The sequence below is a fragment of the Centrocercus urophasianus genome, unplaced genomic scaffold (assembly GCF_019232065.1).
Source record: "Centrocercus urophasianus isolate 14NV4802_14NV808 unplaced genomic scaffold, USGS_Curo_1.0 seq_30, whole genome shotgun sequence".
Taxonomy (NCBI): Eukaryota; Metazoa; Chordata; class Aves; order Galliformes; family Phasianidae; genus Centrocercus; species Centrocercus urophasianus.
Window position 1 is genome coordinate 6,204,839 of NW_024884867.1, and position 25,640 is coordinate 6,230,478.

Below are 25,640 nucleotides of genomic sequence, written 5' to 3' on the forward strand. Positions count from 1 at the left end.
TATTATCTGGACTGACACTAAATTCACTTCAATAAGGCACTGTTAGTAAATGTAGCCAGTACTAATACTGTGTCATCTAAATTTGGTAAATGTTTTGCAAGTATCTTGTTACCTGACTTTGGTCATATTTTAGGTAAAACTCCTATGCTGTCTTGTTTACATGTATTTCATATTGGGGAAAAAAAAAGATTTGCAGTTTATTTCTAAACATTCTTTGGGTAACTCATAATATATCATAACTTTTGTAAAGCCATGCTTGGAAGTGTGCTTTATTTAACTTAGAAAACCATTATTTCACGTGTCTTACCACCAACAGAATTGAAGAGCTGACGTGTGGAGGGATGGTGGAACAAGTCCAGGAAGCTTTTGGGGAGACGATGACGTCCGTGGTCTCGCTGTGCGCTCGCTACCCCATTGCTTGTGCAAATAGCATTGGCCTCTTATGCACTATACCTTACACAAGGTATGAATGTTTCATACAGAAAGGGAAGGATCTGCTCTTTTACTTATTAGATTTTTACTTTAAGGGAGAACGTTTTGTAGTATAAATATATTCCTCCTTATAAAAGAAAACAGAACTTTCTCAGAATTTCTTTTAAGTTTTCTCAGTGTAGGATTTTTTTGTGGTGAGGGTAAGGAAGAAATAAAACCATCTTGTTCTGCAAAGTAATTAATTGCTGAGTTAAGAGCAAGCTGTTGGTTCTTTTTGGATCTATTGTTATTGACTGGAAAGTTACTTTGGTAAAATCTGAATTTCTCTTCTCATACAGGAGTGAAGAGAAGTGTTTGGTACGTAGTGGTCTGGTGCAGCTTATGGACAGGCTCTGCAGCTTAAGCAGCCAGGCGGAATCCAGTTCAAATGAAAAACAGACCAAGAAGCAGAAGGTGGCCACCATGGCTTGGGCTGCCTTTCAGGTGCTGGCCAATCGCTGTGTTGAATGGGAGAAAGAAGAAGGTAGGAACGCTGCCAGCTGGCCTTACGTTGGTGTGCTTTATAGTGTGAGAAGTGGCTTAAGTGTGGATTTAAAATAGTGTTCTCTTACTGCTAACTTCATGGCTTTTCTTTCCTTATACAAATGGATACAAAAATAAGTTGGCTTTCTTGTTGTTCTCTGGGGTTTTGTGGTTTTTTTGGTTTTTTTTTTTTGTTAATTCTTCTGTAGTCCGAGGGCTCTTTTGTGTTCTCATTTTTTTGGGTAATTGTTTCTGCTTCAGACGTGAAGAAAAACTTCTTATGCAGTGTATCTGTTTTTCCTGCATGAAGAGAACTCTGTTTTAACCGTGCTTGTAGGACTGTGTATGTGCTGTGGTAACTTCATGTCTGCCACTTGCCTCTGCCCATGTGTGACAGAGCCCAGAGACCTTGCGTGGCCGTTTGTGTGTTCCTCCTGTGCTGGGATTTGCACTCGTGCTACGCATACATGTACAGACACACGGCTGTTTCCTGATTGGATGCAAATGTTGTATTTGTTGCATTAGGCTTTATTTTTACTTTAGGTTGTGATGTTTTATGTCTAAATGTGCTGTGGCCAAACAAATATATGACTATATTTGGTGTATGGGAACAGAACTTGTAGTTCTGTATGTTTGTCTTTGTTGTTTCTAACTCTGTGCTCTTGAATTACTGTTAAAGGTGGTTCAACAGAAGCTGTTCACTCTGGCCTGGCTCGTCAGGTCTCCAGCCTTCTTACCAATCACCTTGCACGAGCTACAGAGTGTTGTGGTAATCAAGCTGCAGGAAATGATGCACTTCAAGATGTTCTCAGTCTTCTTAATGACCTGTCAAGGTACTAGGGCTTTGTGACTTTTTTTTTTTATGTATGAAAGCAGGTGGGTGTTCTTTTTCTTCAGTTGTTTTTGACGTATCAAAGGTAACTTTCAAATCATTGTATGAACTGAGCCTTATTTGGACTTGGTTTCTAAACAGTGCTATCAAGTGTTATGGTTGTAGTCTTTTCAGATGGGTTTTTTAATTGCCTTTTAAATAATAAATTTGTTTTATTGCAATCAAGTATTCCTTTCTTTTTTTAAGCAGCAGTTCTTTTTCTTTCCCCCACTTTCAGGAGTCACATAGGTAAAGCAATCCTGAGCCAGCCAGCCTGCGTGTCCAAACTTCTCTCACTTCTCTTGGATCAGCGTCCCTCTCCAAAGCTGGTTCTTATAATCCTTCAGTTGTGTCGTGCTGCTCTACCTCTCATGAGTGTTGAAGACTGTGGAAATGTAGAACTGCCTCCCTGGAGTTACTCTGTGCCCTCCCTGAACAGCGAACAAGATGATCCCGGTGACCCAGCCTCCAAGATTGCATCTCTGCTCTTAGCAAAGCTGGCAGACTATGTAGTACCAGGTACCACCATCTTCTGGTGTCGTGCTAATTTGAGAAATTGCTAAGCAAGTCTGGCAGAATGCTTGAGTAGGAAAAGGTGCATGATATGTCAGTGTTCAAAGATCATGGTATTTCTGTCACACTCTCTTGTGTTGCAGTGACATTTTAGATGCATCTTAAGGGTTTTCAGCATTAGTTTTGAGGCCAAGAAAGTTCGTTGATGACTCTCGTGCTGTCTGTCTCTCTGTTTATTTGTTCATTCCTTTTCACTTCAAGGATGCCAGACGGTTCTTTCTCCAACTGCTTCTGAACCAGATACTGCTTTAGCAAAAAGCAGCCCTAAGAGTTCTATAAAAGGTGATAAAGACCCTGGAGAAGAAAGTGAGGCAGTGGATGGCAAACTTTCTATTTTCATCCATAAACGGGAAGACCAGTCATCCCATGAGGTCCTTCAGCCATTACTGAGGTAATCTGCATTCATTCATTTGGAATTAACAACCAATTCCTTTTTTCTGAAGTTCTTAAGTCCTACAGCTGTAGAAGAATGTGTGGTAGACACAGTACGAAGTGGGAAAGCAAGATGTTTTCCCAGTATGTTGTATTTCCTGGTAAACAATAAGGCAGTACAAGGATTGTTCATATGCTCAGTGTAATCCTACATGGATGAAAATGTATACTGCTATCCTGAATCTTGAGGTAGTAGCAGAAGGAATCTAAATGTTTCTTGAACTTCAGTCTTTTGTTTTCACTATTGATCAGAGCAGCAAAGCTGAAAGAGACTGTACAAAATGTATAAAAGAAGGAAGCTGTGATGGAGTGCGGCGTTTCCTTTTTGGCTTGGAACATGTGAATGTTTTGATATGTCTGAAAAAAGCACGTGAAAAATCAGCTACTTAAGTGGTATTGCATCAGAAGAAGTGAATGTGTTGTCATAATTGATACTGAAGACTGAGTAGGATTTACAGAACTGTTGAAACAAAATGGCTTTAAAGCCGTATTTTTAATGCATACACTGGCTAATAACTTGCTATTACAGCTTCTTCAGTGTTGTTAATATGCAGTTGTGTCTGCCTGGATTTGGAATTTGAGATTTTGAGATAACGATTGAGATTTGGATTTGAGAGAACGTTAAGCTGTCAACCTTCTTATCTGCTGTGTTCTGCACTGTTTGTCACATCTCTTCCCACTCTGAGGCTGTTTTGAATTCATGCCTTAAATGATGCTAAAAAGTGCATTTTTAAGTGTTCTTAGCTGGAAGGTTAACTCAGCACCTAAATTGTTAGCAAATAGCTAAATTCAATAATAATTCCTTTTACAAATTACAGTACACTTGGGGCATCCTTAATTATCAAATATTTCTTAGTGTTGATCAGTTCTGTTGCAGAATTTGATTTGAAATCGTTTAAAGATAAGCATAATAGGTTAAATCAGTCTGTGTAGTTCAGACGCTTTCTTCCACCAATGCAAGTAAAGCTGATGTGTTCTGTGTTTGCTCTGACAGTAGCTCAGAAGGTCGCCCCTTCCGACTAGGAACTGGAGCCAACATGGAGAAGGTGGTGAAAATGGATCGTGACATGACTAAAGTAAGAAAAGAAATAGGGAATTATTGAACTGGTGACCATTGGAGTACTTGGTTTCGACTGGTATTAAATCCCTCACTGCATGTTGTTGTCTGTTCTTGTTGTATTTTGCAGAACACGTTAGGACAGCTCTGGATGCCGTGTTAGCAGTAGGGAGTTGTTGATGTAAATAGTGGCAAATGCAAAAATAAAATTTCAGCTCATATTTTCTCTACCTGCTCTGTCATGTTTAAGCTGCTTTAATATTCATTTTCCATAAGTGTTCAGTGCGGATTCTTGGTGTGAATTTTAAATCACCTATTTAAACTCAATTTTTGCATATATTTTCAGATGTGCTTTTGAATGCTTGAACAGAAATAATTTTGGTTTTGCTTTTTTAGGCTTTTTTGGTCAGAAAAGAGGCTGAGCTAAGACTTTCTAAAGGAATTTCTAAAAGCTCTCAATCCTCGCTGGTCTCTAATCTTTATAGATCAATTAGAAAAATTCTCATGACTGGTAATACATATACAGAAGGATGTTTTGATGTGTTTGCAGTACTTCTGTGCAGAGAGAGGAGAGTTAAATGCCAATATCGAGTAGCTAAACAGAGCTAACATTAGTATTTCTCTTCTCACAACTGCATTTTCAGAGTGGCTGCTGTGAAGTTATCACAGAAGAAGCTGCTGCAGCTCTTCGCAAGGCAACTAAGTGGGCTCAGTCTGGTCTAATAGTTAGTGTTGGGCCACCCATAGAAACTGTCAATCCAGAAGCAACCAGTGGGATGTCCAGTGGGGACAAGAAGAAGACTGCACAGACATCTATTTGCAGAGAGAGAAATTCTGAGCTTGCCAGGTAGGTCACTGTGATTCTGTACCTAGCAGACATGCTATGTTCTTATGCACCGGTACTTCTGGTGCTCTAGAAAATAGCTTGGAGATTCATAAGCTTCCTGGTTTTGTCCCATATAACTGACAGCTAACGGTTCTTTCCTTCTCTTGCTTTGCACATTGTTCCCTTTGCTGTGTAGGACTGACCCCGTAAGGCCATTCATCAGTGGTCATGTTGCAAACAGCATGGCAGCAGAAGTGATTGCTTTGCTGCATAGCTTGTTGATGGCACCAGAATCAAATGCAGCTCAAATATGGACAACAACTGCTGAAAAAGTAAGTAAACAGAAGATCAGTTATCAAATTGTAATCAAGAGGACTTAACATGTTTTGCAGGAGCTACTCCTTTCCAATTTGCTATCTGTGATGCTTTTCACAGGCACGTGTGATCGCATGGCAGCTTCCCTTTCCAGTCTCTGTATCTGTCCCACCTAAGATGTCAGATATACAGTAAAAAATTATCCTGTAGCAAAGAATATATTGTTACTTGTCAGCAGCTGTAACTCTGAGAATGAATGCGTTTGCGTGGGTCTGGATGCCTTGCTTTTGCTGGGTAGTTACTCTACCTTTGCTGTTGGGTCGTTTCAGCTGTGACCTCTGAAGGTCTCAAGTGTTGGCTAGAAAGTACACAGCACATTGCTTTTATGTTCCTGTAAGAGCAGTAACACCTAATCTGTTGCTTAAGCTGAATCCTCTAGCAAAGACTTTTGCTAAATTTGTACGTATATCTCTGCGATTCTAAAACTTATTAAGGAATAAAGCTGGCTTTGATGGTATTCACACTTCAGAGGGCTTAGAATGTTTGGGGTTACATAATTCACTTTGAGAACGAAAATAATTCATCTGAGACTGTGTGGGCTGGAGGCATGGGGTGTTGGGCTTTGTTTGAATTGCACTTTGAAGTCATTATCTGGTGTTTCTGCTTCTGTCTTCAGGTTCTGTCTCGGGCTCTGATGTACATTCCACAACTTGGGAAATATGCGGAGAGTATTTTGGAGAATGGAAGTAGCAGTGGAAGGAAGCTTGCTAAACTTCAAAGAATTGCTCGACAGGCTGTAGCTGCTCTTTGTGCTCTAGGTGGCTTTAAGGAGACAATTAAAATCGGTTCTGAAGTTCAGGTAATCTCCCACCTTTCACATCTTATACCTTTAGATGGCAGTTGATTCTTTTGGCCGTGTTTTGCCTCTGCACAGCAGCAGAGCAGCGTGCAGATTGCCTGCAAACGTGAAGCAGTTTCAGTGACGCTTGTGGAGACTGCAGTTGTGTGTTGAGTCTGCGAGGTGTTTAACACTCAGCATTTTGTGTCTGTGAATCCTGGAATTTATGCATACCTTCTTTGGTTGTAGGTTTTAGGTAAAGGAATAGCAGGAAGCATTGGAGTTGTGGCATCTATTAATGAACAAGAAGGTATAGCAACGGTCAAATTTCCGCCTACCGCTATAGACAGTAGAAAGACCTCACAAGCATCAGACACTTTAACTATTCCGTTATCTAGGCTCTGTGTTCCAAGATCTGAGGTACGGTAGCTTATTAAGTATAGTATGCAGTATGATATCAGTTGTGGTTTTTCTTCACTGAAAAAATTCTTCAGAATACTGGCAGTTAATCTGAAGCGTGTCAAAAGTCTGTTTCATCTTTGATTAAAGCTGTTTTGCTGAAGCTTGCCTCATCTTAAACATCTCTTAACAATATCTGTATTTAAGTTCTCATTGAAGTAATATGAGTATTCATCTTTTGGTGCTTAAAGATGTTCCTTTGTGTACTGTGGCGGGGTTTCTTTTCCTTCTTTGGCTGGGGTTTGGTGTTGGTTTTGTGATAGTACAAAATGAGCATTAACTCCAAGTAATAAAACGCCCTCATTTCGTAGAAACTAACTACTTGAATTTAACTTTTTACCGTGCCCCCCCACCATCAGGCATTGCCTCTTCATAAACTGTCCATTACTGAGAAGGTAGTACAGGCAGTCCAGTCCATGTTGCTTCCTCAGGAGGGAAGTCTATCTATTCACACCTCACTTCCTGCAACAGGAGATGGCTCAACTCCAGTAATGGCAGTGGTCCGGCTCCTTGCTGAAATAAGAACCAGGTGAGTTGTTGTTTCTGTGCTGCACTCCAGTCAGAAGTACGAGCAAACTGTGTGGGTTCTTGTAGTTCTTCTGTTGGTATTGACATGACAGGGACAGCACAGAAGTTCCTGTATGCTTCCTTAGTTACATGTAGTGCCTGGATGTTGTTGAGAGTACCAGGAATGAAGCCATACTGACAGTGCTCTGAGCAGATACCTTCATGCAGGTGGACGCTAGCAGGGGAGGGAATGTTATCACTGTAAAAGTTCCCATAGATAGCTGAAAAAAGGCAAAGAAATACAGTAAACATTCTGTCTTTTAAAAATAGTCCAGAGTTAAATAGAGGTGAATACGGTGATGAATTCAGTGTATGCCTTTGTAATGCATAAAACATACTGTTTTTCTGTTAAGAGCATGCCTGGTGATGGCTCAGCTGTTAGAAGACAGTTCATTCTGTGAAGAATTCATTCAACAGTGCCCAGCTGCTGTAGAGGTTCTTAATTTAGTAGCACAGGAATGCAGCCCTGGTAGGTATACAGCACATCATTGCAGCTTTGTTGTCGTGTTCAGTTCAGAGACTTCTGAAATCATTTCAATATTTTGTCTTCTAGCTGCTTAGTTTATGAAAGCTACCACAGTACTGTATGTCTTGTCATAGTTGTGGAAGTAATGTAAGAGCTAATAATCAGACTAAATCACTTAAGCATTAGGTATAAAGTTTAGCCAGGATATGATTACACTGTGTCACAGAAGGCACAAGTCCTTGGACTAGAGATCTGGTACACCCAAAGACTTCACTGCACTTGCTTCTATTGTAAGCTGCTCTGTATCCTTGATATTATCATTTTCTATTTATGATCTGCTTTCTGCTTTTTACAGTGGTTACCTGTGTTCCTCATTTAGCTCTTGATTTCCTTCCCTTTTGTTTAAGGATAAGCAATGAGCCCAGCAGAAGTCCTAGTTCAGGGGCAAGTTTAGGAACATTTCAGAGCCTCTCTGTAGAGGAGAAATGGTTGAGGCAGAGGATGTTAGGGTAGGAGCCAAGCCGATGATCTCTGGTGTGAAAGGGAACGTACTGATTTTTGACAGTAAGCATAAATTAATTTGACTTCCTGCTTTTTTTGTGCTGTAAGTTTGCTCAGTAAATGACCTCTGTGTCTTAACATAATAATGTATTTGCTAACAAGCAAATTAGCAAATAATTTCTAATTTAATTAGAAATTAAACATGAGGAAAACTATTGCTTGTATAAATTGGATTCTGTCCTTACTGTTCTTTGTTAATGAGGTGAGGCAGTATTTGATTACGTATCTTAAAATGTAAATGGTGTATTTGTTTCTACTACAGCTATGAAAATGGAATTGTTGGATTCAGAGTAACTAGATTTGCTTGGAACCTCGTGACTTGGTTTGGTTTCTTGTTACAGGGGAGAGGCTCACTGTTGTAGAAATGCAGTGTGAGAGGTTAAGGATGTTGTATCGTGACTGTGCTCGACCCCCACCTCCTCCACTCCAGGCCGACAGAAGACAGGTGAGCACAGAAGCAGAGATGAACAAAGTGCCCCTCACAGATGAGTGAGCCACTGAAGGCAGGAGCTCTGCCTGTGGCGTTGGAGCCAAGCTGGTTGAATTTCTAGAGATGTTTCATTTCGTATGAGTTCCTGTGCTGGGACGTGATGTCTTGTGGTTGTAGTTTAGTAGGTTGTGCTTACGTGCCTTTCATAAAAGAATGTATTAATGGATTTCATGAGATGACTTCAACAGCAACTGGAGTAATCTGTTCCTGTTTACAGCCCAAAGAAATCACTTGGAGCCCATCGAGAGTGTTTCCCCCAGTACGAGCATGCATGTTTTCATCACATCTTGCTGCTGTGACTTTTCTGGCTGATCCCAGTGCAGGTGGGGGACTTCCTCGGGGCACATTCATTTATGCCACTTCTCCAGTTCCTGTGCAGGTAAGAACTGACAACCATACAGCAGCTTCTTTGCTTAATATTTAGTAATGCATGAAAAGTAAAACTTTTCTATTTTGCCTATAGCTTGTAAATAATTTCTCTCTATTTCTAGGCACCATCGTTCTACTGGGAAATTGAAATAGTTTCCTATGGAGATACAGATGATGACACTGGTCCCATAGTTTCATTCGGATTTGCTACAGAGGCAGAAAAACGGGATGGGGCTTGGACAAACCCAGTGGGCACCTGCCTTTTTCATAAGTATGTTGGAGATGCACATCAAAAATCAGTCTTGCTCAGTACACTTGTATGCTCCTTAGAGAGAATGTTATAAGCTCGTTGTGGCAGGCAGCAGGTACATTTAGAATTTTGCCTGTACTGTAGTTGTGTAGACTTCAGTTGCTGTTGAGTTGCAATCAGTTCAGAGCTCTTGTTAATTTTCCTTCTTCTTGTATCAATTCTTAGCAATGGGCGAGCAGTGCATTACAATGGCTCCAGCTTGCTGCAGTGGAAGAGCGTTCGACTGGATGTCACTCTGTCCCCTGGTATGTAAGAGGACAGCTAATTAGCTTAACTGCTGCATCAAAAACATTCCCTGAATGTAAGGGAAACTGTAGGTGAGACAAGAGGTTAATCTGTGCTGTTCTTTTGATGATGATGTATTTTGATAGGTGATGTAGCTGGAATTGGATGGGAAAGAACAGAAGGAACTCCACCCCCACCGGGGCAGCCTGCTAAAGGCAGAGTTTATTTTACTTACTGTGGGCAGCGACTTGGGCCATACCTAGAAGATGTCTCTGGTGGAATGTGGCCAATTGTTCACATACAGAAAAAGGCGAGTTCTGAACACAAACGTCTTGTTTGATATATGTGTCATTTTGGTAATTGAATTGAGATAAGGCTCAAATTGTCGTGCTGAACTTTTAATACTCTTTCACAGGTATTAGATAAAGCCAGCTCAATCCATTCTATGTAACATTTCTAGCTATAGAACAGTAGAGTGGTGGTTTTTATCTTTATTGCATTACTCCGAGCGCTCGTTTTCTTCCCAGTGTGCACATTTGTATTGTTACTGTTTGGAACTTTCTCCCCTGCAGAACACTCAACATGCAGCTACTTGATGACACTGCATTGTTCTGTGCCAGTAGCCCTTCTGTTATTATTCTTTCCCAGCGGTGACCTTGCCACAAAGTGTATTAGCTAAATATGCTATGACTTGAAGTTAGGGGAGAAAAAAGTGGAAGTTCAAAGTTTGTGGTTGACAGCTTAGTACTTTCCCAGCTGCATCCAGTTTTACAGCCAGTAACGCTGGGACAGCTGTGTGGTAAAGGGGAGGACCTCAGAAACCCCCGGGTCATCTAAATTCTTTATCTGTACTTTGTTGCAGAACACAAAAGTCCGTGCTAATTTTGGATCTCGCCAATTTGCCTATGCTGAAGGCCAAGCTCACAGGAACGCTGCTGATCTGTGCATTGACCTGGCTGAAGAAATCAGTGCCAACTTCGAGGCGCTGCCGTTTGCTATGGCTTCTGACAGCGATAATGACGCTGGCACCAGCATAGCTTCTGATCCTGGGACCCACGGGCCTCCCTGCAGAATCGCTGCTGTTGCTACGGCTCAACAACGTAAAGTGATGGGTGATGTTTTTTGAAAGGCTCTGAGAGAAAAGTTACAATCGCTTAAATAGGGCTCAAGCACATTCTGGCTGTTTGTAGATACTGCCTGCTTGGGTAAAGCAGTACAGTAATTATTGGCAAGCATGCGCTTGTTTTGCTTAAGACAAGGCAATTAAAAATAATAATCTTAGATTGATCTTCCTTTCTGCAGATGCAACGTATCCCAAAAATCTCTCTGAATAGTTCTGCCTGCCTGCTGGCCTGTTGTGGTCTCAAGATCTGTGTATGTATTTTGCAGAGTATGACAGTGACACGTCTTGTCACTACAAAATGGAACTAAGCTATGAGAACTTCATCACATCAGGGCCTGATCCTCATCCCCCTCCCATTGCAGATGATGAAAGCGATGATGACGATGATGATGATATTCCCAGGGTGAGCAATGTGGCGAGCACTGCTTGCTATCCCTTGTAGTCTAAGTATGGATTTTTGTAATACAGATTTTTAAGTTTCTTGCTGCAATGCTATTTTAAGGAAAGTAGAGCTGGAATTAACAACTTTTCTTCCTTTTTGTTACTCTAAATGTTTTTCCTCTCTGCAGGAGGACCACTATGCTCTGCTGGTTAAAGCATGGGAAACTAAAGTTTTCCCTACAATTAGAAGAAGATTCCGTAACGAGGCTGAGAGGAAATCTGGGCTGGATCAAATTAAAGGAGCCTTACAGTTAGGTATGGCTGTGTTTCCTTCCATGCAGCTGTTTTATCCTTGCCATTACTGCACATCATAGCATCTGTGTTTCGTTTGTTTTACTGTATTTGGGGCTGGAAAATAAGTTTTTTCACTTGCTGTTTTTGCTGAGAACTTAGAATTTGTTCTGAGGTCATGATTTTAACCTGCTTGACCCTTTTACTTGCATTGATTATTTTAAACAAGGAAAATGGTTTTAGAAATTGTGGAAGAATCTGATGTAGTGCCCTGAATTTAGATATGGATCCAGAAATACTTTGGAATAATGGTTTGGGAAGGAATTATTTACACATAGTTCTGAAGAACTTCAGTAAAAGAGAATTTGTAAGCAAATACAGTTCTGCCAATATGACAAATCTATGGGGAAGTCACAGAAAGAGCAGAGTGAGAAGTGAGAAGCTGGAGCTCTGATAAGTCCTGTCAGGAAAGCTCTGCTCCCTGTCTATTGTGTACTGAGAGATTTTCTGAGGAATTGGATATCTCATCTGCCTAGGACGTTAATGAGAAGAGTCATTCTTACGCCATCAAGGGTGTTCATTTCAAGTAGAGGGGGGAGATTAACCAGCCTTCCTTTCTGTCTGCCAGGAATGGTTGATATAGCACGACAAACTGTAGAGTTCCTGTACGAGGAAAACGGAGGCATCCCAAGAGACCTCTACCTTCCTACCATTGAGGATATCAAAGATGAAGCAAATAAGTTTACAATCGATAAAGTACGGAAAGGTAAACTCAGCCACGAGCCTGTTAAGCAATAGGAAGCCAAGGGCTCTGGTGCCTGGGATGTCTTTTGTAATTTGTTAGTCTGAGGAAGATGCTGAGCCCTGTGTTGTTTTCTGCCCAGGTCTCACTGTTGTGACTCGCTCTCCTGACAGTAACAACGTCACCAGCAGTGCTGTTGGAACAGCTTTACCCAAGTTTGCTATTCGGGGAATGCTGAAGACATTTGGTCTTCATGGTGTCGTCCTGGATGTTGATTCAGTGAGTAAAGATGCACGGAAGGGTGTTTAATGTGTCAGCATTTACGTGTCTGTGTGCAGTCATGTTTAAGTGCACTGCAGTGCTTACAGTACTGACCTGGTGCACTTGTTTGAAGGAAAAAACCCTGTGTTTTACAGTGTTATTTGTGGTGTTGCAGGTGAATGAACTGGTACAAGTAGAGACCTATCTCAGAAGTGAGGGAGTGCTGGTAAGATACTGGTATCCTATCGACATGTTAGAAAGGCCTCCTGCTGGTTATAGGAGGACTGCAACAAATGGATTGGTTACCCTGGACAATACCAACATCCAAATTCACAGGTAAAGAAAAGAAGCAAAATTGGAGAACTTCTGAGTACCTGATTCAATCTACCATGTTGTTACACATGGAGTTTTGGTAGGAAAGATGCACTCACGACAGCACGTTATCTGATTTTTTTGTATGAAGACAGGATCTTCTTACTAAAATAGTTGTTTGTTTTTTAAATGGGTATTTTTCTCCCTAAGGTTTTAAAGACATGAAGCAGTAAAAGATTTTTTTTTTTAAGCATCATTAACATGCAGCTGGTTTTGCACAACCTGAGCAATTTCCTGGGGCTTAAATTTACAAAAAAAGGTGGAATGATGTCAGAGAGGAGGGGACAGGCATGTTTGCTTAAATGTTGAATAGGACTTAGCCACATGAAAGTGTTTTTACGTGTGTCTGCCTAACAGGTATCATCTTTCAGGCTTTTGTTTCTTGTCCCATCAGTCAATTGATCTCTAAGGGCTCAAGAATCCTGGACTTGCTTTGTGGAACTTCTAATTTGAAAGCTTTAATTTAGTACCAGATTTAGGTGGGCTGACTAAAAAAGATTTGGATTTACTTGAACCATTAATGAGAATAAACTGTGTTTGGATTCAAAGGCAGCTTACTGGATTGTGTGTTAAGGGTGTTGAAGCAAGTGTTTTGCTCTTTGTGTTCTCTAGAGAGCTTTTGAGAAGTGAAGCTGCTCTGGCCAAGCTGTACTGCCGCATGGCTCTCCTCAACATTTTTGCCCCCAAATCTCCACATATGTTCACCCGTCTGTTCCACATCCCTGCTATCCGTGACATCACTCTGGAGCACCTGCAGTTGCTATCCAACCAACTTCTTGCACCACCTCTTCCTGGTAAACGCTGATTTTTATCACAGCTATTTCTCTGATACAGTGGTTTTCTGTGGCCAAAAGAAATCTGAGGTTGGGCACTAATTAATTGTTAATTGTCTCAATGAGCTCTTTGATGTTATTACCTTAATGATACAATACTGAAGTTAAATTATTGCTAATGATTGGATTTATGTGTGCTCGAGGAAGTTCAGAGACTCTCCTGAGATTCCATTCAGAGTGCTGCTGTCCCTGTGTTGCTGTTGGCCTTCTGTTGAGTGGGGTGGGCTGGGGGTGAGGGGAGTATCCATATGGGATACCTGTAAGGAAACTAAATGCCAGTTGGGTCTCAGTCTTCAAAACTCAACTATTCTTCATTTCACAAAGTGGTTTGTCCTTTTCCTACTGGAATCACAGATCTGATTAGAGAATGTATGTGCTGAATCATGGAAAAGGATCTTGGGCTAATTCAAGTGAGTGTTAATAAAGGCAATTATTGTGACAAAGCTATTCTGCATGCAAAGAGATGCATAATGTGGCTGAGACATAAGGAGGAAAGAGGAAATGCTAAACATAAGCTGTCAATAATTGAAAGCAAATAGCTGCCATTGGAGACAGTGCTCTTAACTCCTTCAATGACTTTGAAACTTGGCTACCTCTAACAGATGCTGCGTTGTAACAACCTTCTGCAGAGTACAGCATTACTTTGCATGGCTTTGAGAATAATTTACAAGCTTTTCTTTTTCCCTTTTTTAGTTTAAAAGTAGTCTAATCCAGATTATGCTAATGTATGCAATTTCCAGACTGGGACTTTGGTGAATTGCCCACTCCTTTGTGCTCTGCATTTTGATGTTTTGATTAACTCCGGGGTGACAACCATGGGATGTTGGCTTGATACCCACTCAAAGCCACTCAAAGCTGTCTTGTCTGTATGTGGGGACAGCTTGAGGACAGATGAAGCTGCCTTCACCTCGTCTGGAATGAGTATGGTAGAAAGCTGATCATTTGTCTTTGCTGTATTTATGCAGTAAATGAAGATGTCTGTTTTTGCATGTGGAACAAAACAAAGCAGCTGTGAACTCTTACAGCTCAGCATATATCTGACAGGCCTCCCTGAGGGTGGCTTTAAGACAGATGCAGAATACAGCTGGCATTTAGAGGGCTAGCCCATCTGGAACCAACCGTGTTAGGAAGAAGGTTTGGTTGTGGAAGGATCGTTTTTACTGCTGACCCTTGGGAAGAGGATTGCACTTGCTCAGGATTGAAAGTAACAGTTTGTAATGTCCAAGTATTTAAGAACTTATCTTTCCATTGTCTACTTCACAGAGTGCATAAAAATTTGATCTCCAAATTTGTTCTGTTTTACATGTTACAGATGGAACAATCAGTTCAAGTTCCATTCTTTTGGCCCAGTCACTGCAACACTGCATCCATTCCCAAAACTGTGCTGCCACAGACCTCTTCTACCAGGGCAATTCACAGGCCATCAGAGAGTGGCTGACTGTTGCCATCACTCGGACTCTGCATCAAGGAGAGGAGAGCCTGTTAGATCTCACGAAACAGATCTGCTCCTTTTTGCAGGTACAATATTTAGTAACTTCTTGAGAGCAGTGTTGTTCTCAGGGCCTGCCTTCTGTGTAAGAAACCTTTGGTTTGTATGTGATTCTAACTTCTGTAATCGCAGAATCACAACTTTCTTAATAGCATCTGTCAGGCTGAATTGTTTCTCTAGCTGGGTTATACCACTATTTTGGTTGTACTGGGGACACAGAAAGCATAAGCAGTAGCAGTACAGCAGATCATATTCAAATGAAGAAGCCTCACACTACATCATTACTTGTAGTGATATATTTTACTTGAAAAAGAGGAGGCAGGTGGTTTGCTGCTGCTGCCTGGGGGCTTTCATTATGAAATGTTGCATTACAGACTGCACCAGAACAGTTTCCTGCTGAGGAATTCCCAATTTCGGAATCCAAAGTCAACATGGATGTTAATTTTCCTGGGGCTGCGTTTGTAATCGTGTCCTGTAAGGAAAGCCAGTCTGGATTCCGCAAAGAGTAAGTCAGTCACTGAGGGTCTGAGAATGACACAGCTGAAAGGCATTGCTGCCTGTGCTGCTTGAGTCTCTGTGAATCCTGAGTATGCAGGGGCTCATTTTGCAGATTTTTCTCTTCTCAGAGACTCATTTTCTGAGTGCTGGGGGGTAAATATTGCAAGGACTTTAATCTTGCTGTCACTGGGTTGAGATTTTTGGTAATTATATTGAAGCCACATTGTTCTTTCTCTTTTCTTAGTTCTTCCCTGTATAAAGCTCCTTGGGCTCGAGTGCTTGTGTATGGGCTGGGGCACAAAGTGAAGAGAAATGGCCAGTTAAACCTGATTGAGGCAGTGTGTTACCCTCGAGACGCCTCTCCAACCAACACAGGCCTAACGCCTCCCCCAACAACCAATCAGTACCCGTCAGTGATCACTCCTACAGACAAAGTGCACATCAAACTGGGTAAAAAGCAGTAACATGGACACAGCTTCTACCTGTACTGTGTGGCGCGGAGTCGTGACGCGTGTGTTCTCTGACCTTTTTGCTTAGGAGTGTCTCCTCCTCCTGGAGCTGTGCTGGTCTTGCATTCTCTTCCCCTCGAGTTCCCCCTGGCAATGGCATTCACAGAGCAGCTGTTAACTTGGAAGCTGGAAGATGTGGATGGGAAATCAGAAGATGAACTGGACACTATTCCTCCTTCAGTTCTTCTGCAAGTAGTGGAGTTTTTAGGTGAGAACGCAGTGTTTTTACTTGGTGATGAGCCAAAGTAGTGTGCAGGTTCAGCTTGAGGGTTTGAAAGAAATAAAAAAGAAATGATGGAATTTCTGAGCTTTTTCACTATATTAAAATTTTCCTTATACTCACAAAAAAATCTACTTACACACATGTCTTGAAGCAGTCTTCCTGGCTTTCTCTCTGATGACATACATCCTTTGGAATGACCTGTAGTTGTTTGCTTTTTCAGTGTTGCTGTTGTAACTTTCAATAGTAAAGCTACTGATAATGAAACAGTGCTGACTCCAGTGCCTTGTCTTTCGCACACAGGGAACTTTCTGTGGACAACTGACATGGCAGCATCTGTGAAGGAATTGATGTTTCATCTCTTGGCTGAATTGCTTCGCAAAATTCACAATCTGGAACAGAAAAAAAATCCTGCAGGGTTGTCATCTTCTATTGCCCTTCAGCTGAATCCCTGTCTAGCTATGCTTATGGCCCTGCAGTCAGAACTCCACAAGCTGTATGATGAAGAAACACAAAACTGGGTGTCAGGAAATGCATGCGGTGGTTCTGGTGTTGGAGCAGCTGACCAAGGGAGATTTTCAACATACTTTCACGCTCTGATGGAAGTTTGCCTTGCTGTAGCAGAAGTAACTCTACCCATCAATATGAGCGTAGCAGCTAATGTGATATCTTCAACGAGTGCACCAAATCTTAGTGACTCTTCTTCCTCATCTTCATCTTCTCCAGGACAGACACCACAGAGTCCAAGCTTACTGTCAAAGAGGAAAAAAGTCAAAATGAAGCGAGAAAAGACATCATCTTCGGGCAAAAGATCTTCATCCAGAGCTGCTGAAACAGATGCTGCAATCCTCAATATAGGAGGAAGCAAGCCTGAGGATATGCTGTGGTTTCATAGAGCACTGACTTTGCTTATCATTCTCAGACACCTGACGAAAAAGGATCCACAAGGGTTGGGTGTGACAAACGATGCTGTAGCAGATGCGTGTCAGGCACTGGTAGGACCCACAGCTCACAGCCGTTTGCTCGTCATTTCTGGAATACCAACTCACTTGGAGGAGAGTACTGTCAGAAATGCAATCAGGAAGGCGTGCAATGCGCATGGTGGAGTCTTCAAGGATGAAATCTACATCCCTCTGCAGGAAGAGGATCCTAAAAAAATCAAGGACAAAGCAGAAGGAGGAGAATGCAGAACTGAGCTGGAAAAGCCGACTGTTTCAAGTAGTGCAGACAGTCTGGATATCAGCAGCTCTAGCAGTGTCACACCTGCTATGAGCGTTAGTGCATCAGCATCTACGAGCCAGGCTTCCCTGTGCAGCTCACAGGGCATCTCCCGGACTGTGAGTGACATCTCCGTTGATCAGTACCAGGCTGGGCTGGAACTGGCTATCCCACCAGGACTGCTGGAGCCACACGTTTCCAGCCAGGAGAGCTTGGATCTGTCGCACTGCAGTACTGGGAGCCTGGGCAGCCTGGGCAGCCTCGGGGAGCCGCTCGACAATGTAGAAACGGCGTCGGTGTCTGACGTCGGGTCGATGTACACAGTCACATCTCTGGACAACCAGCAGCTTCTGTCGCGGCCAATCAAAGGTTTTGCTGTTGTGGAGGTAATAGCTTTCAGTCAGGAAGGGGCACTTGTTTGGTTTTTGTTTTTAATTAATCAAATATTAAGCAGATTGGTCTGCAGACTTCATCTTAGGGAATCTTTAAACCACCGGTTTCTGGAGAGAATACATAAAGGCAAAGATCTGCTCATATCCTCTTTCACATAACTTTCTTCAGAGACTTACTACCAGCTACTGCTGGAGATTAATTTTGAGATTAAGGCAGATCTTTAATGTTTAATGGCTACATTTTCATGTATTTTAAACCATCTGTGTATCTGTATAAGTTGCTTTAGGAGAGATGAGAGATATTTGCTGATATCTGATTCAAAGTTAATTTTAAAACATTGTTGGTATCTATCATTGATGCCAGATCTGTCCAGGTTTTCAGCTCTGCACAAGAGCCTTCTTTGTTACACTAACTGCCAGCTGCAGGTTTACCAGAAGCTTGCCGAAGTGCTGCCATTTTGATAGCTTGTGAATTGGGAGAGATGTTTGTACGTAGTCTGGGGTTATACCTGTTAGGAGAAAATCAGCTTATTCAGAGCAAAAACCCTCAATTGCTGTTAAGTCATTAACTGACAAGGAGACACCAGTGCTGAAATAAGCCATCAAGTGTGTATGGAAATCTGTCAGCATATTCACCAACTCCGACTCTGTAGCTGCACTGATAATGATGCTTGACAGTTATTGTGGAAAGTGAAGGAAACAATTGTTCCTGTTCCTGATCCTGCATAGCTGAGACTTCAAGGCTTGTGCTGTTGTACTTATTTTTCTAAATGGAGAATTGAAGCAAATCAACAGAGTTGCAAATAACGACAGGTTACTCATGTGAAACTTCCAGCTTTGTCTCTGGTATTTCTAAAGGCTGTCTCCAGGCTAAGAAAAGGAACACTTCCAGAGCTGTGCATGATGAGCTCACAGCACGATGGTTGGAGTTGCCAGATTTTCATAAAAGGGGATGTTTTCTAGGTGGAGCCTGAACTATGTTGTCAAATGATTAATGTAGAAGAATGGTAAGAGAGATGCAATACCAATTATGCATATGGGGAGGAGAGAAAGCTTAGTATGCAAGTTAATCTAACTGATTTCATTATTTGTACAGATACGGTCAAGAGCTAAAATAGAGAAAATCCGAGCCAGCCTGTTTAACAGTAGTGATCTTATTGGCTTGTCGAGTCTGGATGGTGAAGATGAGCTGATGGAAATGTCAACTGAAGAGATTTTAACTGTTTCTACTGTAAATCAGAGTTTATTTGACACACAAGGGAGCCCGGCGCTAGAAGACTACTTCAACGATAAGTCAATAAAAGGTATGTGCTTTTCATGCTGGCAAATATCTCCCTTGTTGTGATGTACAGGGAATCAGATTATGTGATTATCCAAATAATAATTATTGTTAAGCCAAAAAAAAAAAGATGGTGTTCAATTCTGTTGAAAATGGGGTATTAGAGTTCAGAGGAGTCAGATCTGCTGGTAGAACTTCTCGTGGCTACTTTCTATTGGTGCAACTGGTGTGTGATAGAATGTTTGATCTGAATGCAAAGTTTATTGCACGTTTCAAACTCTGAAGGCTTATCGTGGCATTTTATTCCCTATTGCATTTTTTCCTTTTTTTTGTATTAGGTGAGAAGTTGGTCCCTGGTGCTCGGGAGGTCCTAACAGAAATATTTAAAAGCTGTGTCCATTCTGAGCAAATGCTGAGCCTGACTCCAACAAAACCCATTAAGGTTGCTGATATCTATCTTAGTAAAGAGCAGATAAATTCTCAGACTCCTGGAAACCTTCTTCATGTGTTCTTCACAAATGTCCGCCCTCCAAAGAAGGTGCTGGAGGACCAGCTTACCCAGGTAGTGCTTTGAAAACTCTTTTCAGGATTTTTTTGTGTAACCCAAAAGCATTGGTTAATCATTCATTTCCTGTGTTGGAAGATTCTAAGGAAATACGGTGTGCCCAAGCCGAAATTTGACAAGAGCAAATACAACAAAGCAGGCAAAGAACAGCATCCAGTGAAGGTTGTGAGCACCAAGCGCCCCGTTACAAAACCACCCACAAAAGAAAAGTCCATGCTCAACAGCGTCAGGTTAGTGTCTTCAGCCTCCTGGCAGTTAGGAAACATTTGATTTCTCTTTAGGATCCAGATTGTTTTCTCCTCTGTGTTTCCTTGTACTGTGATTGGAAGAGGAAAAAAGGATTTGGAAAACATTTAGGACATTCAAGTGATGTTGTGGCTTTTTTGAACAGACGTAAGAAAACTTTTAATGTTCATTTCGTCCCTTAGCCGAACTGCTTTGAGTGAGAAGAAACCTACTGTAAAGCCAAAGTCTCCTGAGAAGAGCAAACCTGAAGAGAAGGACCCTGAAAAGTCTCCCACAAAGAAACAAGAAGGTAGTAACTCTATAGGACTCTTCTTCAGTGTTAGCAACTTAGAAAGCAGATATGTTTTTGGATTCCCATGCTTAAACAGCATCATGATAGGTTTGGATTGCCTTTGCTTTTATGTAGGCTAGCGCAGGTTTTTTTCATTAACTATTTGATGGTTCTGTCTCTACTGTCAGTTCCTGAGGAGAAGTATTTGACACTGGATGGATTTCACAGATTTGTTGTTGACCGATCCAAGCAGGATATCCGTAGCGTGTGGAGAGCTATTCTGTCCTGTGGATACGATCTGCACTTTGAAAGGTGAGCTCTAGAAACCTCTTCTAAAAGACGATGACAATTCTGAATGTGCTCGCTTTGAACAAGTGCTCCGACTCCATGTGGCATGTCGTCCCAGGTGTGATGCCATTTGCATTTCAGATGTGCCTGCATTGATGCAAGACACGCACAGAAAGCATCTCGAAAATGGACACTGGAAATGGACGTGGCTCTTGTTCAGTACATCAACAGGCTTTGTCGTCACCTCGCCATTACACCAGCACGACTCCATCCACATGAAGTATATTTGGATCCAGCTGATGCAGCAGATCCTAGGATCTCCTGTCTGTTGAGTACGTATGCTTTGTAGTGTTCAGAGTTGAATATGCTTTGTGGTGGTCTTGGTTTTTTTGGTCTTTCTTCCATACTGTTTGTGTTATGTCAGAAAAGGCACCTGCTGGAACTGCTGAATCTTCTGGAGGGAGGTTCTCAGGGATATCCGGGCTCCCTGGTTTCACACAAAATTGGTTTTCTCAGGTCTGTTTACTGAGCTTGAAGTGACTGCACACAGGGATACGCTCTTTGCACTGATGCTTATTGGAGGACTTGAATTAGGTAGCTCCATTTATTCAGGGCGCTGTTCCCTGCAGTCAGCACTGATATTGTCTGTGGCAGAACTTCAGTGCAGCTTCCTCTTTTCTGCTTCAGCTCGGGGAAAATAAGGAGAAGGATTTAAAGGGTAGCACTGAAATCACTAAGCTCTCTGGGTTTCCTACCTCTTCTTGTGCTCTCTACCATACTGTCCTGCATTTATGTTTGCACTGAAGCTTTTCTTGGCAGCAGATCTGGCTGTCATGCAGCAGCTGGGATGTTCCTTTGGAGATACTGACTGGAGCCTCTGCGGGCTGGGGGAGCACTGAGTCCAGGTCCTCCAAGGAGAGCCTTGGCTGTTCTCTGGCACCACAGTACCTTTGGCAGCACTGTCAGAAATGCATTGCAAGCTTTGTGTGCTCTCTAAGTGTACCTTCTAGGTCAGGCTGGAATGGGAACTTACCTGGTGAGTTTAGCTTGAAGGAGGTAAAAAAAGAAAGGTTGAATTTCAATTCCTTACCCTGCGAGACTTCACTCACCTAAATCCTGTTCAAAGCACTGAGTTCCTTTTGAGAACATCTCCAGATGAATGCAAGATCACTAATGGTGAAAGACAGGAGACTCGGTTACCAGAGATAAAGCATCCAGGAAGGGGTGTCATGGTTCACTGCTGTGCTACCGTTATCTGCTCTCATGGTGGGTCTTGAGAGTCTGTATAAATAAGAGCTCCTGTGGCTCCTGGGCTGGCTCTACTGGGAGGGTGGACTTCACAGCAGGTGGAGAGTATCTTCAGCTCTGGCTGAACTTTTCTTCCTCAGACGTTCCTGTTGAAAGTCTCCGCCTGCGGTTTGCACTGCTTCAGTCTCTCAATACGACGCTGGAGACGTTCTTCTTACCGCTGGTGGAGCTGCGGCAGACTGAGATGTACAGTAACAGCATTGCTGCCCTGCTGCAGGAGGCCAAAGGTCAGCTTCTCAGGGAGCATGATTGTTGCATGAAGGAGCGTTATCTTTCCTCTAGCATTACTGTAAAAACGCCTGGTTTCTGAAAGAAATTTGGCAAAGTGTTCCTGATTTATGTGGTTACTGGTGGAGTTGCTAGGATCTATTTATACCATGTTAGAATTGTGGTCAGCCATGTCCTAATCCAGTGCTGCTCTTCCAGCACGTATCGGCAGCAAATCCTTAATAATTGAAGATGTGGGTTAGCCATCCATCTCTTAGCTACCTAAAGAAGATGCAATTATTGCTTGAGCACTGTCCATCAAAGATTTTCAGCAAGTAAGAAGGGCGGATTAACTGCACCAAAACTTGCGTTTCTTTATTTAGGTTTAATCTTCTATGACACAAAAATAACCGTGATGAACAGAGTGCTGAATGCCACTGTGCAAAGAACTGCTGATCACGCAGCCCCAGAAATCACCTTGGATCCCTTGGAAATAGTTGGAGGTAAGGAAAACGTTTATCCTCTTCAAAATTCATTGTAATCCGTTGTAAGGCATCAGACCTGTCTTACTGAAGCTCAGATGCTTATTAATGCAGAATACTCTGCATATGGGGATGATGTTTTTCTTCTGTTTGTTTTTAAATAGGGGAGATCCGTTCTTCAGAGAACTCCTACTTCTGCCAGGCAGCAAGGCAGCTGGCCTGTGTGCCATCCTCGCAGCTCTGCGTCAAACTCGCCAGTGGTGGGGATCCTACGTATGCGTTCAACATCCGCTTCACAGGGGAGGAGGTCCATGGAACAAGTGAGTTGGGAATGGGCTTACCAGCGCGGGTCACATCGGGTGCAGTTGTAAGAACTTACTCCAGGTGGAGTTTCTACCAGGTTGTGGCTTGTGTTCACTTTAGAGAGTAGCATTTACTTGTCGTGTTTGTTTTCATGCACGTGGGAGGGGGGGAAAAAGCATCCAGGAGTTAAGCAAGCCAGACATCTTTTAGCTAATAGAGCAGGAAGCATCTGGGCATGCAATTTTGCTGACTAGAGATAGGAAATGTTTTTATGCAATGTTCATCCCACATTTCCCATTTTCTTCAGGTTGGTTGATGTTTAGCCATTATAAACTCAGTCTGTGCTGACAGATATGTATGAACTTCAACTTGTCCTGAGCTGAACGGGTGGTGACTGTGATAGGAAACTGCAGGAGGTTTTGCTGCTTTAAAATCTGTCCTTGATTTTGCAATAAGTGGTATTAAAACTGCATCCTGCTGATACTGGCAAGGAGATGAACAGCATTTCTTGTCATCATCTTAACAATTCTCATGTGACTAGTTAAAGGAACGAATCTAAAAAGGAATAGACATTTTACTGCCCTGCTTCACTTAGTTGGAAGGGAGACAGACTCCTTGAGGCATAGTGGTGCTACTCTTTATCAGAAAGTGTTAAATGTTAATCTTACGGCATTAAGTAAGATTATTTTGCCTTCTCTTCTGTTCATGCTATTAAAATCAGTGGGGTTTCTTTGTAAATTCTCCTTTATGTGGACCTGTTTGCATGCTGACTTCTTTTTGGGGTGTTGGCTCCATGGATGCCACGTGAGTTGTGTGTAGTCCAGGAATAGGCTTAAATTATTCAAGAGTCACAAAAATCTTGCTTTGCACACATGTTGAATAGTTCATAGGATATCGAGGCAAATACTACCCAGTTGTCAGAAGAAAACTGATCACTGTTATCTGGGTTAATTCAGGCCCCATGTGCTGATTCTAATATCTCCCTTTTGGAAATTCATGGGGGATATGGCATTAGAGGAGAAAAGCCCAAAATGTGCTTTTCATATTGCCAGCTGGTGTCATCTGTCAGGCTGCGTAAAGGAAGATTCTTGGGAGTTGTACCTGTTTCCGAACAAAGGGCTGCCTGAGGCCTGCTTTTCTGGTTGAGGTCCTTTGTTGTTATTGACAGTATCTCTAAAGAGATGTTGTTGCCACAGCTCAGTGTCTTTAATGATTTCTGTACGTTGCCTCACTGCTTATAGGTGTGGAGCTGCACTGCGTGCAGCATAAGGCTCTGTTGGTCATCTTCTAATTGTGTTAAGAATTCCATTTGCAGACCAACTGGTGTGTGTAGCAAGTGTCTGTGCTAGTTCTGTGCAGGGTGCTGGAAGACAGAGCAGCAGTTAGGAATTCAGTAGGAGGCAATTCAGTGAATATCTTTGCATATGAGTATGCTATTAAATTGTGGACGTGAGCATGAGTGCCAGGGCTGGCATCTACCACCACTGTTAGGTCATGTGTCTGTGCAGCTGTGGAGGTTAAGCACATAAGGCTTGAAACGTGATTTCAAGCAGAGCAGCAAATTCTGGATTAAATAGCAATAATAATGAGGCCCTTCGTGGTGGTTTTTTTTTTTTTTTGTCCCTCTCTCCTGCAGGTGGATCTTTCCGTCACTTCCTCTGGCAAGTTTGCAAGGAGCTGCAGAGCTCCTCACTCTCCCTTCTCCTGTTGTGTCCAAGCTCTGCAGTTAACAAGAATAAGGTGGGATATGTCCATGCAAGAAATGAAGTTGCATGCATTTGAACAGGAGTAGAACAAATTTGGTTAGCAATACAGAATCCAATTGGCTTTATGTATCCAGGCTGTACTTCAGATGCTTCCCACAGCTAAAAGACAGACTCACTGTCAAATTGCCAACACAGATACTGAAAAGTTGTGTGAATGCTGATTAACTGAGCTTGTAAAAGGAAACCAACTTTTATGTTGCTGCTTTTGATCTTTAAGTTATAGGAATGTCACTGCATAATATATAGCCTCTATGCTGTGCTTGAGCAAAACGTGTTGTAGCCACTTCAGTGATATTCATCTTGTTCAGATAGGTGTTTTCAGAATGGTGTTAATTTGTGGACCCACTTTGTGTAAATCTGTTACTAAATACTGGTTTGTTTGTTCTGTTTCTCTGAAGGGGAAGTACATTTTGACACCTAGCCCCATAACCTACGCAGAGGAGCAGCTCTTCCATTTCTTTGGGCAGCTTCTGGGTATTGCAATTCGAGCAGATGTTCCCCTGCCACTCGACCTCCTGCCCTCATTCTGGAAGACTCTGGTCGGAGAGCCGCTGGATCCCGATGTTGATCTCCAGGAAGCTGATATCCTCACCTACAACTACATTAAAAAGTTTGAAAACGTAAGCATTTTTTTCTCTTACTACTTTTTTTTTTCCCCCCCAGTTTCCTCCACAAGTACGTTGCTCTGATAGCAGGGACACTTTCTGACTGGTGGTGGTTGACTCGGTTGCTAGTAGGTGTTTGTCAGTTGGGCAGGATCATGAAGTGTCTCAGCTTATAGGTGCGGGATGCTACATCCTGGTGACTGCAAGAGCTGCTGGATCTCGTGTGCTGCCAGGCACGGTGTGAGAGTTTGTAAAGTGCTGGCTGAAACTCCGCCGTGCCAAACTAAATGATTATGAACCAAAGCAATCTCTGCCTGCTGGTGTCCATGGTGTCTCCAGCCAATATATCAGTGTGCTTTGTGGTGCACAAAACTGAAGATGAAGTGAGTTGCGAGGATAAGATACTCTGACATGTTGGTCACTATATCTGTACTCTGTCTGTGCTTTGTGACAGATAAATGATGAAACTGAACTGGAAGCTCTGTGTGCAGAAATTGCTTCTCAGCATCTAGCAACAGAGAGCCCTGACTGTCCTAATAAGCCATGCTGTAAATTCACCTACCTGACCATGACAGGGGAAGAGGTGGAGCTTTGTCCCAGGGGCAGGCATGTCCCAGTGGGGTGAGTACCAGCTTTCTTGACAGGCTGTTGTGGGTTACATGTGGAAGAAGCATCTTG

General features: G+C 42.4%; 1 protein-coding gene across 2 annotated transcripts in view; it reads left to right on the top strand.

Annotated features, from left to right (window-relative positions):
* Positions 1 to 25,640, top strand: part of HECTD4 (HECT domain E3 ubiquitin protein ligase 4) — a 66,752-nt gene that overhangs the window by 36,099 nt on the left and 5,013 nt on the right. For both annotated transcript variants that reach the window (XM_042829199.1, XM_042829200.1), the window contains exons 33-73: positions 317 to 463; positions 771 to 955; positions 1,634 to 1,787; positions 2,064 to 2,344; positions 2,600 to 2,789; positions 3,825 to 3,906; positions 4,532 to 4,734; positions 4,910 to 5,045; positions 5,705 to 5,887; positions 6,116 to 6,286; positions 6,685 to 6,854; positions 7,246 to 7,361; positions 8,261 to 8,364; positions 8,627 to 8,788; positions 8,901 to 9,049; positions 9,254 to 9,333; positions 9,460 to 9,623; positions 10,176 to 10,413; positions 10,703 to 10,839; positions 11,006 to 11,132; positions 11,737 to 11,874; positions 11,993 to 12,129; positions 12,287 to 12,447; positions 13,096 to 13,277; positions 14,629 to 14,834; positions 15,180 to 15,310; positions 15,548 to 15,753; positions 15,841 to 16,020; positions 16,336 to 17,636; positions 18,739 to 18,946; positions 19,260 to 19,483; positions 19,565 to 19,716; positions 19,915 to 20,021; positions 20,192 to 20,315; positions 20,433 to 20,623; positions 21,680 to 21,826; positions 22,190 to 22,309; positions 22,453 to 22,608; positions 24,228 to 24,331; positions 24,756 to 24,977; positions 25,417 to 25,583. In XM_042829199.1, the coding sequence (XP_042685133.1) occupies positions 317 to 463; positions 771 to 955; positions 1,634 to 1,787; positions 2,064 to 2,344; positions 2,600 to 2,789; positions 3,825 to 3,906; positions 4,532 to 4,734; positions 4,910 to 5,045; positions 5,705 to 5,887; positions 6,116 to 6,286; positions 6,685 to 6,854; positions 7,246 to 7,361; positions 8,261 to 8,364; positions 8,627 to 8,788; positions 8,901 to 9,049; positions 9,254 to 9,333; positions 9,460 to 9,623; positions 10,176 to 10,413; positions 10,703 to 10,839; positions 11,006 to 11,132; positions 11,737 to 11,874; positions 11,993 to 12,129; positions 12,287 to 12,447; positions 13,096 to 13,277; positions 14,629 to 14,834; positions 15,180 to 15,310; positions 15,548 to 15,753; positions 15,841 to 16,020; positions 16,336 to 17,636; positions 18,739 to 18,946; positions 19,260 to 19,483; positions 19,565 to 19,716; positions 19,915 to 20,021; positions 20,192 to 20,315; positions 20,433 to 20,623; positions 21,680 to 21,826; positions 22,190 to 22,309; positions 22,453 to 22,608; positions 24,228 to 24,331; positions 24,756 to 24,977; positions 25,417 to 25,583 (7,743 nt within the window). The remainder of the gene's footprint in view (positions 1 to 316; positions 464 to 770; positions 956 to 1,633; positions 1,788 to 2,063; positions 2,345 to 2,599; positions 2,790 to 3,824; positions 3,907 to 4,531; positions 4,735 to 4,909; positions 5,046 to 5,704; positions 5,888 to 6,115; positions 6,287 to 6,684; positions 6,855 to 7,245; positions 7,362 to 8,260; positions 8,365 to 8,626; positions 8,789 to 8,900; positions 9,050 to 9,253; positions 9,334 to 9,459; positions 9,624 to 10,175; positions 10,414 to 10,702; positions 10,840 to 11,005; positions 11,133 to 11,736; positions 11,875 to 11,992; positions 12,130 to 12,286; positions 12,448 to 13,095; positions 13,278 to 14,628; positions 14,835 to 15,179; positions 15,311 to 15,547; positions 15,754 to 15,840; positions 16,021 to 16,335; positions 17,637 to 18,738; positions 18,947 to 19,259; positions 19,484 to 19,564; positions 19,717 to 19,914; positions 20,022 to 20,191; positions 20,316 to 20,432; positions 20,624 to 21,679; positions 21,827 to 22,189; positions 22,310 to 22,452; positions 22,609 to 24,227; positions 24,332 to 24,755; positions 24,978 to 25,416; positions 25,584 to 25,640) is intronic.